Source organism: Channa argus, chromosome 6 (assembly GCF_033026475.1).
Source record: "Channa argus isolate prfri chromosome 6, Channa argus male v1.0, whole genome shotgun sequence".
Taxonomy (NCBI): domain Eukaryota; kingdom Metazoa; phylum Chordata; class Actinopteri; order Anabantiformes; family Channidae; genus Channa; species Channa argus.
Genome location: NC_090202.1, coordinates 5,202,843 through 5,216,482, shown reverse-complemented (window position 1 = coordinate 5,216,482; position 13,640 = coordinate 5,202,843). Strand labels below are relative to the sequence as shown.

At 39.0% G+C, this 13,640-nt stretch overlaps 1 protein-coding gene across 1 annotated transcript; it reads left to right on the top strand.

Annotated features, from left to right (window-relative positions):
* The first annotated feature begins 4,026 nt into the window (after positions 1-4,026).
* On the top strand, positions 4,027-10,722 carry ywhag2 (3-monooxygenase/tryptophan 5-monooxygenase activation protein, gamma polypeptide 2). Its single transcript, XM_067507761.1, has 2 exons — positions 4,027-4,279; positions 7,486-10,722. The coding sequence occupies exons 1-2, from the start codon at positions 4,193-4,195 to the stop codon at positions 8,140-8,142; spliced, it is 744 nt and encodes a 247-aa protein (XP_067363862.1). The 5' UTR covers positions 4,027-4,192; the 3' UTR covers positions 8,143-10,722.
* The last annotated feature ends 2,918 nt before the right edge of the window (positions 10,723-13,640 follow it).

Below are 13,640 nucleotides of genomic sequence, written 5' to 3'. Positions count from 1 at the left end.
AATCAAAATGGCAACACTGAAGTCACGGGATAAGTCAAAAGGACAAAAACAAACAAAAAACATTTTGTTCTACAGTTACTGAAAAAAGCTTAGGGAACTAAAGGACTTAACCTAAATCAGACCAAATTTCCACATGTCCTGTAGGAACATGCAGGAGGAATAAGTAGATAAAAAATTAGAAGCAATTTTTGCTGCCTTGTACCTCACTTGTAAGTCGCTTTGGATAAAAGCGTCTGCTAAATGACTAAATGTAACTGATAATGTAAATTTACATGGATTTGCACTGAATATGTCAATATACTGCTAAATATTAATAATAATAGTAAGAGTCTCCGAAGTCTCCAAACTCTCACAATGCATGCTGGGAAATCGGCTGGTTTTGTTTCTTTAGAGACTTAATTTAATCAGTTGAGTGAACTATCAGCAGTTTATTTTATTTGACTGACTCTAAAAAGTCAGACAAATAAAATTTAAGATTTTGAATTTAATTAGCTTTATATGAACAAAACATACACATTTACATTAAGATTTCACTAAATTCCTCTTTATTGCTTTACAACGCAAAATTATACTGTGGTTTCTTTTACTTTTTTTTTCTTAGTTTTTAAATACAACTCAGGTATGTAGAAATAAAATGTAAGAAGTAGTAAGAGGTACCTGTCAAAAAAGGTGCACTCTATAAACTGGACAATATACAATAGCACCAACACTGTTCTGAGTTACACTTATAGTCACCACGAGGGATTTGTTATAACCCAGTGTTGCTTAAAGCACCAGGTCAAAGAACCCCTTCTCTTGGGTGATTACCACGGTACAGTAAATGTAAGGCATATCGCCCCTACTGGGTTTACGTGAAACCATGAATTTGTTTCTCGATTGTGACTGAGTAAGGTACAAAAACCTCATACGGAATACAGAAATTGAGTACATAGTTTCGTTTCACTACTGCCCTTGACAAACTCCACTGCCAAAAGCTGCACGACTTCAACCTCACCAGCAGAGTTTGCCCTTTGCTCTGTTTACTCACTTATGACCTTGGGAACAGGAAATGCTGTGATCTCACATTACAGTTCAGGGACATCAGCTGCCCAGAAAAAATTATTATGTCATGATCAAGAAAGGACTAAACGCTGAAAGGTTAAATTGTGAGATGAGATGCTGCTTAGATAAACTAGATAAGCTATTCAGGACATAACATTTACAGTGTTACCACATTATTAAGTACATTTAAGTACAAAGTAGAGATTACATGCTGTACTCACAAGTATCTATACATCTAATCTAACTATATTAAAGCAAATTGAAGCCAAAATGAAAAAAGTGCCAGAATCAATTGAAAGAATAATTAGCAACTTTCAGTAATCACCCAAGACATTGTTTCATCTCTAAATGTTTCCATTTCTCAAATGTGATGTTTTTTTTTTCCTTTCTAATAATTTAATCAGTTTGAATTAATTTTGTAATTTGGACAAAATTAGTGCTCTTAAGGCTATGAGCAAATTTGATGAGAGCTTTTCTCTATTCTCAATCAAGAAAGTGAAATGTTTATACATCTACTCAGACAAGTCAATTTCTGCATTGGGTACTCATACTTTTGATACTGTAAGTACATTCTATGTCTATGGAATTAGCAGTTTTATCATTGTAAGAATTTATTCTGCAAAAAGAAGAAAAAAATAGGAAGATACAAGTGGACTTTACTTACTTTACTAAAAGCTGTTGTTTAAACTAAATCCTATGTACTTGAGGTAGTTGTTACTTTACCTGAGTATTTTTATTATTTCTCTTTTCCAATTTCAGCATTAGAAGCAAACACTTTTTACTCCACCACTTTTATTTGGTGAATACAGTCACTGTAGATTCATGTGAAATAATAATAATATAATATATTAATAACAATATAATATATTAATAATATTCAGAATTATTATTTTTTTATCATCATTAAATATCATCATTAAATATCATCATTTGTTTTTATTCGTTTGCTTTAATTTTTATTCAGGATGTGAAATAATTATAGCACATAGAAAATATTATGTATAAAGTCAGGTAGTATTAATCCATCATAACTGGGCAGCTCCAGCCAACATTTACTTACATTGTCAATACATCTTCAATATCTTCTTTTCTAATCAGTTCTTTAATAAAATGGGGCAAGGCGTTCTCTACTACTGCTAGTTTGTCTTGTGGTGTCCCCCAAGGCTCCATTTTGGGTCCTATCCTGTTTTCTTTATATATGCTACCATTGGGGTCTATCATTAAGAAATACAATCTTTTTATTGCTAGGCAGATGATGTTCAGTTACAGTACATCTACCAATAATAACTCTGGCCAGGTGGTTGTTTTTTTTTTTTGAATGAGGGCAAATCTGAAGTCATTTTGGTTGGATCAAATGACCCATGGAAACCCCGTAACAGTGATCTTCAAAATCTATCTTCCAGTGTTAACACTGTGGTCAGAAACTTAGGTGTTATTTTTGACAGTAAGCTGAGGTTCTATAAAAGAATCAGCTCTGGGTTTAAAAACAGTATTTCCAACTGTGCTCTCTCGCCAAAGTCAAGCCTTTTCTGTCACAAAGGGACTTGGAAATTGCTATTATTGCTGTACATGCTGTTATTCCCTTGACTTCTGTAATGCGCTGTATTTTGGTGATGGTGTCATTTCTTCAGTGGCAACAGTTGGTGTAGAATGCTGTAGCATACTTGCTTACTGTGGCGACTGTGGTGCAGGAAGGTAGAGCATTTGTCCACCAATCTCATAGTTGTTGGTTGAATCCCCACCTCCTCCAGTCACATGTCAAAGTGTCCTTGAGCAACACACTGGACCCCAACTTAGTTGCTCCCGGTAAGTGTTGGCCAGCAGCATAGCAGCTCCCCCATCAGTGTGTGAGTGTGTGTGTGATTGTGAGTGTGAATGGGTGAATAAGAAGCAGTGTAAAGCGCTTTGAGTGCTAATAGGTAGAAAAGCGCTATATAAGTGCAGACCATTTACTAATGTGTCTAACCGTGTGTTCCCTTCATTAGCTTCCTATTCACTTCTGGATCCATTTTAAGATATTATTACTTTTAAAGCCCTTAAATGTCTGGCACCAGATCTAGTTACTATACATGTGGAAATCACAATCTCAGACCAACCCATCCGTACTTTGTAGCTGTGCCCAAATCTAGGTCAAAGAGTTGGGGTGACAGGGCCTTTGGTGTTATTGAGCCTAAGCTGTTGAACTCTTTGCTTCCAGAAATTCATGTTGTATCTGAGCTCCATACTTTTAAATGCAAACTTAAGACTCATTTGTTGTCATTTATATTGTTCTATTTTATTGTTCTATTTGTAATATTTTAATGTTTTATGTTTTTGTAAAGTGCTTAGGTCAATTGCTGCCAAGCGCTATATAACTATAGGTTACATTACATTACTTGTTAACCCTTTAAAGTATTTCTCATATATTTTCTCATCTAGAAGATAGAAATCAATTTACAGGTGTTGGAACTGTTATTGACATTATTAGACAGCTATGAATACATAATAGTAAGGGAGTACTGGCCTATGGACCAAAGCATCTGAAGTTACTTATCATATATGCTGAAAAAGCTGAAATGTTTAGCCTAAAAACGATCAAAACGATGTGCAAAAATACCATAAAGAGACAACAATTTCCAAAAATGGGGGGAAATTACCAAAACAAATACAAAACTGACAATCAGACAAATCCAACATAAAATAGATGAGGAGGTTTTTTTTTTTGTGCCTTTCAGTCACTCACTTAACTCAGAGGCCCCGCCGGCCCCAAAGGGCCCCTTGAACCCTTGGGTTTGCAGATCAGGCAGAAGCGAGTGTTTCAGACTAGAACCCAGAGCAGCTTCGGACTCCGCTTCCCACAAGGCCTTAAGCCCAGGGCCTCTCCCATGCAGCCATTGCTGTAGGCCTGGCCCTCTGGTTCCCGTGGATAGTGTTACATCACTGGCACAGACACCCACCTTTCTGTGTGATGACGCAGCCGAGGGACGGGGGGGACGGGGAGGGGGAAGGAGCGGGTGTCCCGTCTGCGCGGAGCACAGACAGACAGCAGGGAACAGCTGCGGCACTAGGTTCGCGTAGGATTTCACTGCATTGCGATTTCAAATATCTGTCATTTCAGCCCCAAAACCCACGTAGAGCAGCTCGAGCAAGCGGCCAAATATCAGTTTAAAAAATGGTTGATCGCGAGCAGCTGGTGCAGAAAGCCAGGCTGGCTGAACAGGCTGAGAGATATGATGACATGGCAGCTGCTATGAAATCGGTAAGTCCTTCAAAAATAGACAATAATTACAGTTGGGAAGTGTGACTTATGTTTTATCACCGTAACGTTAGCGCAAAGGCTCGTTGGAAGCAAACCTGTGCCTCCACTGGTTTTGATATTACTGCATTACAGTCGGTCTTGACAGTGAAATATGAGTGAATTTGTGTGTCGTCTGGTCACTAATTCATCCATAGTTCAGTGGGGTTTTTTTTTCTTCTTTTGAGTCGGATCCAACTCGTCTGCTCCTTGGGCGGTGCCTTTCTGTCGGCCGTGCCGTTCAATCAAAGGTTATTACAATGGAACCCACATACAGGCCTGCGTGTAATCGGTTTCTAACAGCCGCCTATCGTTTAATACCTCTTTTGCATTTGTCTGCTTTTTGTTCATCCTTTCACGAATCCATCTCCTCTCCCTCCATTATACCGAATTCTTAGGCGCTTCTGCTGCTGGGAGCCATGTGAGGTTGCTGGTTGCTCGGGAAAAAGTCTGTCAAATGCTGCTGCCCTTCCTCCTCCTCCTCCTCTTCCCCCACCTTCTCTTTCCTCCCCTCTTTGTCATGTCTATTAAAATAATATACAATATCAAAATTTGCCTGTTTTCCAATCTATTTAACAAGATTTAATAGCAACTTGGAGCCTGATTGCTGAGTTAAAAAAATGGCCCCACAAGGCTTCAAACTGTTCTTTCCTCTAAACCAAGGTAGGAGGCAGCAGACTCTCTCTAGAATATTCTTTGTCATATTGCAGTAAGTCAACATGATCAGATTTGATTGTAGGCTGTGTTTGTTCCTCTCTTGCTCTCTGGGGTTCCTCATACAAGCTCATGTGTCGATCTGTGCTTGCGCTGTTTCTATGTGAGGGCAGATTCCTCCTTAAATCCAGCAGTGAGCTGAAGTCCTGTTGGGTTAATGAGTCTGAGCAAGGAGGGAAATGTTTGATTTCGAGGAGATGTGCAGCCCACCTATGACATCACAGGCAGGTCTTACAGGCCAGTGTTGAGGAAAGAGATCTCACCGCTTTCTAAATTTCTTTTTTCTTTTTTTTTCATCACTATCTCCCTTTGAGAAACGCAGCGAACAGGATTTAAAGGCGGCTTCACAAAAACAAACAAAAATAAAAACTGCTGTGTCACACCAGCTCAAACTGGAACCAACAGCATCATTGGCATCTTACCCGAGGCTTAAGATCATCATACAGGCTTTCAACGAGGAACCTTGTCCCTCTCGTGATTCAAGAGAGACTGAGGTGGCCCCTGTGGTTTGTTAGTCCTATAGGGTTTCGGGTTGCAGCAGGTGGGATGGTGATGTGTGTGCAGGGAGGGATTCCTTTCCCTTTAAACCATCAGCCATGTCAGTGCGGTCCAAACTAGACCCTCTTGCGGGGGTGTGTACCCTCACTCTGTAATTGAAGGGAATCCCTCGCCACCTGTCACCATGAAAACTATGGTTTATTGTCATTTTTAACAGGCCTTTATGCAGACTTCCACTTTTTATGGATATCATCAGTCTCCAGCTAACAACAATAGGTTAGTTTAGTTTAAGCACTGAATCGTTTGGTCTATGGCAGGAGGAAATAATACAGAGCTGGAGTAAGTGAAGTCGTAAAATGTCATCCAACACCCGAATCAGTGTGGTTTTCTATCATCAACGATGACAAGGAAACTGAAAATCTTCAAATTTATAAAGATGAAACCAGGAAGTGTTTGGTACTTTTGGCAAAAAAAAGGTTTTAAACAACACATTGGTCCAATTAGTGTCCAGGTCATTTTTAGCTACTCGACTGCTTGTCGCAGCTTTAGATGTGTATAGTGGTTTTACTTTTAAATGAGGACACTGTCATGGAATTTGTTTAATGTCATTTACTATTCGTACATCTATATGAACAGATTTTTTTCTAATTGATACAGCAGTGAGGTTCCCTGTTACATCCCATATGGTTCTTTTTGAAAAAAACACAATTTGAGTCCTTAAATTATAGAAATCTGCTTTGTTTGACTACAAATGTCACGTGTTGTTCCTTTATAGTCTCATTCTGTTAGAGTTTTGGGCAGGCAGTATGAAGGGCTTTCCATTTCTATAGGCCAAGCCCTCCTCTCTATCCACTCAGCGTGTGTGTGTGTGTGTGTGTGTGTGTGTGTGTGTGTGAGACGTCAGCAGTCCTGCACCATCTTTGTGCACCTGCCTGATCCAAGAATGTCAAAACAGCTCACGAGAAATGTTCGCAAATCAAGAAGGAGGTTTTCACATAAGATGCAAAGCACTGTTTCCTCCCAGGGTGAAAGGATTTGTAAACGCTAAGCTACATACAAATATATTGTTTAATGTTAATATGTGTATTTTAGATCACAGAGTGATGTAACAGCGTTTCAGACAGGTAAAAAGGTCAGCTTCAGCCAGAGAGAAGGTCACATGGACATGTGAACTGCCTGTGCCGTGAGAGGTTTTCACTTACAGGGCACCTGCCCCCGAGTGCTCGTGGTAACATTTTAGCCATCTCAAGCTCTCATCCACCCCCACCCCCCCACCCCTGCACCCCCATCCCAAACCAACCACTGCTGCCAAATATCTTGAATCTAATTTCTCACTAACTAGCATTAGCTGGGTCCACGTGGCAGCTGGAGCTGCTGGTCCACTAAATGAATGAATTGCCATAGAAACTGGGCATTGCACATGACAAGTGAAATATTTCTCATCTCCCTGTGCTGTGGACTGTACTGCCAGTTTCTTTCATGCTAAATAATGGTGGCTTTTCTTCATCGTTGAATCTGTCGATCACTCACTTTTTGATCACTTGATTTATCATTTAAATTTTTTTTATTAGTATATTTTCTGTGTTTTTGTACACCTTTATACAGACCGTAGTATTGAAATGGCACCAAACGAAAAGAGTTGCCACAAAGGTCCCTGCTGGCTCAGGCTGGTGCAGTTCGTAGCTGCCAAATTAATCACTATCTCAAAAATCATGTCTGTGTCTAAAAATTAAATTTCAGATTACATTGATATAAATTTATGAAAAACCAGAAATTCCTTACTTTTGAAAAGGTTTAACCATAAAACAGTCATTGCAGATATATTTTCTGTCGGCCAACCCCTTGTATTAACTCCTTTCATAATGCTCGGTTATGTTACGTACATGCAGTCTGGTACTGTAATCAAGCCTGGAGGCCTTAAGTGGTAACTAAACAGTCCCTTTTTTTGCTTCTTCCAGGTAACAGAATTGAATGAGGCCCTGTCCAACGAGGAGAGGAACCTCTTGTCCGTAGCCTACAAGAACGTGGTCGGAGCACGTCGCTCCTCCTGGAGGGTGATCTCCAGCATTGAACAAAAGACCTCTGCTGATGGCAATGAGAAAAAGATTGAGATGGTGCGGGCCTACCGGGAGAAGATTGAAAAGGAGCTGGAGGCCGTGTGCCAGGACGTTCTCAACCTCCTTGATAACTTCCTGATCAAGAACTGCAGTGACACGCAGCACGAGAGCAAAGTGTTCTACCTGAAGATGAAGGGTGACTACTACCGGTACTTGGCTGAGGTGGCCACGGGGGAGAAGAGGGCATCCGTGGTGGAGTCATCAGAGAAGGCCTACAACGAGGCCCATGAGATCAGCAAGGAGCACATGCAGCCCACCCATCCCATCCGCCTGGGCTTAGCTCTCAACTACTCTGTGTTTTACTACGAGATCCAGAATGCCCCAGAGCAGGCCTGCCACCTGGCCAAGACCGCCTTCGACGATGCTATCGCCGAGCTCGACACCCTCAATGAGGACTCCTATAAAGACTCCACTCTCATCATGCAGCTGCTCCGAGACAACTTGACACTGTGGACAAGTGACCAGCAGGATGACGAGGGAGGGGACGGCAACAATTAAAGAGAAACCACACTTCAAACAAAAAAAAATAACGAAGGGCCGGTGGACTTTGGCAGCCGCTTTTGCCGATGACACTACCGCAGCAGCAGTTCTTTATTTTTCCATGTGTTAAAAGAATCAAAGAATCAAAAGAGAGGTGAGAGTGGAGGTTAATTCTTAGTTTAAATATATATAGAAATATATATACAGTTGAAAGGGGCCTCCGTCTTCTTGATTTTCTCTTTGACATTTGCCAAAACCACTGATATGTCAGTCAATCAGCCTGAAGTGGTTGTTGTTGGATTGAAATGGCAGCCTCACACTGGCATAGGAACTGATCTTGTCAAGATAAGCTGCTTTGTTAGGTTTTTGCGTGATAGAGATGCATTTGAGTCACCTGAGAGAGAGAAAATGCTTGAATGGGAATGCCTCACAAATCTAGTTTGCATTGGTTCCAGTTGAATTTTATTCATGAGAAAGAGCCCCTGAAAGCATTTTGCTATTAAACTCATTTTAACACTAGCAATCCGAACACTTCCAATGGAATTAGTCCCCTTCAAAATTTTTAAAAGGAAAACGTTCACACAGAAGTGCAAATCAGGAGTAAATAGATTGAACAAATTGTGTCATCTGCTTCTATCTAAAGTGTATTTCACAGATTAATCTGTTTTGTCACTGGAACCATAGATTTTTTTGGAGGTGAAGATTATTAAAGGCAGAGACTTAAAACGATATAAAACAAAACAAAAGAAAAAAGAAAAAAAAGACAAAAATTAAAGCAGCTTCAGAGTTTGTGGTTTACTTCTGTGTTTGTTTTTATTAAATGCACTTGCCTACTATACTGTTTCTTCAGTGTAAGATTATGACAACAATAATATCGATTATTCAATATTGTGCATGCTGGTGATGTATTTATATACAGTAGCTTGACTTTATTAACTTATACTGTGGGTGTTAAGTATTCATATGATTGAGAAAAACAGGCTTTGTCTGATGTTGATTTTTAATTTATTTTTGTTTTTGTTATGGTTATGATTTACTATACCAAAATGGTGATCGTAAAAATTGACATGTACCGGGCGTTGCTATAGTGACATGCAATATGTGTATTTAATTTGTTAATAAAATAAAAAAGAAAAAAAGGAAGGCAAAAGCACACCAGTGATCACTTAATCTTACCAGCTGGTGTTTGTCACATTGAAGTATGATTATGCTATATTTTGTTCTTTGAACAGTATTTAAGTACGTTTTATTGTCATGCTATCCAGTTTTAATGATAGTGAAGTTTTCAGGCTCAGTGTTTCTGTTATGAATTCACAAACATGGACCATTTTTTTTATTTCTGACAGTATACATTTTTTGTTTGTTTGATTGTTTTTATACCTTTTAGCTGTTCCTGAGTGACAAAATATCTTGAATGTGAGTCATTATGTAGCAGTTGCACAAGAACCGAAATAATAGCTATGATAATAAAAAAGACTATGACTTAATTATACATGCACCATTTCTGTGGTGGTCTAGTGTATTGTTGTATTGTCACCCATTGCTTTGAAGGAAAAACCATTACATGGTCAGAAAACTGTTTTAAAGCTTTGCTTTGATGGCCTGAGTACAGTATTGGGCCTGTGTCATTATTTGATATGCATCATTTGCAAGTTAACCTTTACCGAAAAAAAAGCATGTGTGCAAGATGTAATATTTTCCCTTCAATGGTTCCTCACACTTACATCTGCGCCTATGTACAGCACATCGATGTTAATATTCAACACTAATGCACAAAAACAATCAAAGCATATTCCGAAGAATTGGCTATGGATTTGCTGAAATGTGAGAGTTCACGTCTACAGAACAAACTTTTGAGACACTAGGAAGCTGCTCGCAAGCACAGAAAGCTGCTGAATGGATTTGTCATAATGCTGCTACTTCTATAGACTATTACATTAATATAATCGTACAGATGGCAGTTTAATTTTCCTTATAGGTGGCAGTTTATGGGGGACTTGAGAGAAAAAAACCCACAAGCCTTAAGGTCAGTCACACAGTCTCACTCGTATGCCAATTATGTCACCATCATGAGTTCGCTTCATTAGCACACGCTGTAATGCAGACAGGCTTTGGTTTATTTGCAATGTAAAGTTGGTGGTTTTGGAGGGTTCCCAGAGAAAGTGCATGAAGTCCTAATCTCTACAACTGTTCACACAGCTGATACATATTGAAATGAATCCAGTATTTTTGACATTTTTTAGCTTAGGTGTGTTCAAATGAGTGGATTTATGTTTCTCACTTTTGTGTTTGGATTTATTTTTAAATCGTGTACTCATTGCCAAGCATACATTGCATTGTGTTCCATTGTAATGATTTATTTAGTTTTTTTCCTGGTTTTGTTTTTATTTTGTCATTATTTTGTATGTTGACCCTTGTTTTTTGTGACATGAGAACAAGATCAGAGGAGAAAAGAGACTTTAATCAAGAATTTGATTAAACAAGAGCTGACCTGCTTTAAATCAGCAAGGGATAAAAAAAAAAAGGGATACAAACTGTATGCTCTGCTGAATTTTTTGTTGCCATCTGTTGCCCATTAAAGTTATTTGTTTACCTGTGGCCGATTATTTTATATTTTAATTTCTCTCTGTGGAGAGCCATGGAGCCATTGCCAGTCATAACAAAAACATTAAAGCTCATTCCTTTCCATTCTGTCACTTCATTACTGAACAGATCTACAGCATTTCTACTGCGTTTCCAGCCTACACATTAATACAGGAAGTCTATATGACCTTATGTAACCCTTTGTGGGCCACATAACTGGTGTGTGGTGTGCATGAGTGTTTGCATCCATATCTGGAAGGGTGTGTGTTCACTGTATACGCCTGCACTGTTGCATGTTTTGAGTGTCTGTGGGTGAACGTATGAGATGGAGTCTGTGTTAGCTGCAGTGCAGAGACGCTGCCAACTCGCGTAACAACTATAGTATGTCATAAATGAGGCTCTCTTTGAGGCCACTTTGCTAATCAGTAACTAAATTAGGTCACAGGGCAAAGGATATTGCTTCAGAAAACAATATTTGTTATGATCAGTGGACCACGGCTGTGAAATCAAATTCTGCCTCTCGTGACAAACAGCAGATGGAGATTCAGCTTCCTTTAGACTTTTTAATTGAAATGCAATCGGAATTTTTGCATCCAAAGGTGGGGTTTATCTGACCAATTATGCATATCTGTGTTTTTCAAGACCTCACGCTAAAGTGGCGAGCTGTGGGATCGCCCACACTTTTTACACACTGCATCTCCTTGCTGCAGCCTGCTGCACTGAACCTTTCATGAGATGAAATTCTGGGCTTTGAACAGTCCTCCTCGCCAGCCAATAGCTGACAGGCTGACTCTCCACAGCCACCAATCCCAGCGCTGTTGCTAGGGCTATAATAAGTATCCCACTATTAGCTCGGCTCCTTCCTGCGCTGCTCAGACACCTATTGCATCCTTCAAAAAATGAGAGCTCAAAGCACTCTGCAGGCATTAGGATTCAGCACCGACCTATCTTCCTGTCTGTGTTTTAATGCACCGCTACACTTTCAGGGACATTGGTGTCATCTTTATTGGTAAATGTTGGTGACGTTACACATCTCAACTCACACTGGGGCCTACTGATGGACATGTAATTGAATCTTCAGCAGCTAGAAATGAGATTTAGCAGTTTTCAGGTCACATTCTCTCAGTCCGCAGTAAAACTAAATAGCTAATTGTTGTTAATAATTGAGAAGGTTACATTTAGGTGTCACATATATAGAATACAATCCAAGCAATTGTTCTAGAGTAGTTCCCATTTACTTATACAATAACTGATCTGTGTGATCTGATCATTCTCATCACATGAAGCATTATTTCCTGCAGAGGAGACCAGGATGATGAGGCACAGTTGAGACACAATTACATCAATCAAATTCCTTGTTAGGGTCAGTGTGTTCGCTATGATTTTTTACAGGAAAAGGTTCTGATGATATAAAATAATCTATGTTTAACAAAACAGATCAAAAGAAACTTAGTAAGCCAGGTTTATCTTGAAGATAATCCATGGAAGTTATTTTTGTCCTGTCTGAATTTTGCTCAGTTCTTTAAAGTTTATTGAAGAGTAGCTGTGTAAAAACCTCCTCATCTTTTCAGGTAATCTACAAACACAACAGATGCAATAAAAGGAAAATGGAAAATGCTGTTTGATGTTTGGAATAATGTGCTGATTTTCTCTCTTGTTAAGACTCATGTAAGTTAATTGATGTCACTTTTATGTCTTTCCAGTAAATAGGAAGCTAAACCTAAATTGACTGTCGACAAGGGAAACAGTTAGCTGGGCCTGGTACAACATCTGCAAGACAACATCTGTCTACTAGTTATTCTGTTGTTTGGTGCCAAACACTTCAGTTTTCATAATAAAATAAATCTTCTCATCTAATTCTCAGTTAGAAAGCATTGCCAAAAATTGTTGAACCATTCCATTAAGCTCCTAAGACTTTATTGGTGTTTTTTAAACACTGTAAACACTTTAAACACTTTAAAAACTTTAAAAACTTTTGCAGACAGCCTGTAATTAGTTAAGTTACAGTGTGTGATACGATGCCGTTGTTGTAATGTGGTGTGTTCGCTTGTGTTGTATTTGAAGCAGATATCTGGAAATGCAAACTTCATGTTCATGGTTTAGCACTTTGAAACTCATAAACATCTCTTATTACCATTTGTAAAAAAACTCGTCAACCCCTTTCTCTCATGACTGTTATTTTTCTTTTCGTGTTATTTTTATGTTAATATGAGATCACATGGTTCTTGTTTTGCTGTCATTCACTTCTGCATATTCAAAGCCAGTGACTTACAGTAAAATCTTTGAACTTTTTTACGTTTTGTCATGTTACAGCCACAAACATATATGTATCTTATTTGAATTTTATATGATAGACCAACACAAAGTGGCACATAATTGTGATCAAAAAGGAAAATGATAAATGGTTTACAGCCCCCTTTACTCTGATACCCCTAACTAAAATCCAGTGAAACCAATTGGCTTCACAAGTCACCTAACTAGTCCACCTGTCTGTAATTTAATCTTAGTATATATACAGCTGATCTGTAAAGCACTCAGAGGTTTATTAGAGAACATTAGTGATCTCACAGCATCATGAAGTCCAAGGAACACACCAGACAGGTTAGGGATAAAGTTGTGGAGAAGTTTAAAGCGGGGTTTGGTTATAAAAATATATACCAAGCTTTGAACATCCCATGGAGCAATGTACAATCCGTCTTTAAAAAATGGAAAGAGTTTGGTATGACTGAAAACCTACCAAGACATGGCCATCCACCTAAACTGACAGGCCAGGCAAGGAGAGCATTAATCAGAGAAGCATGGTAACTCTGGTGGGGGTATGGCATAGTAACTAATGACCACTGATAGTCATGCACTATACAAATCTGGCCTTAAAGGAAGAGTGGCAAGAAGAAAGCCATCAGAAGTCCCCGCAAGCCATGTGGGGAACGTAG

Excerpts from the sequence above, each read along its gene's own strand:
- ywhag2 (XM_067507761.1), top strand. The coding sequence starts at position 4,193 with ATGGTTGATCGCGAGCAGCTGGTGCAGAAAGCCAGGCTGGCTGAACAG. Across the intron at positions 4,280-7,485 it reads TGGCAGCTGCTATGAAATCG|GTAACAGAATTGAATGAGGC; the intron begins GTAAGTCCTTCA and ends TGCTTCTTCCAG.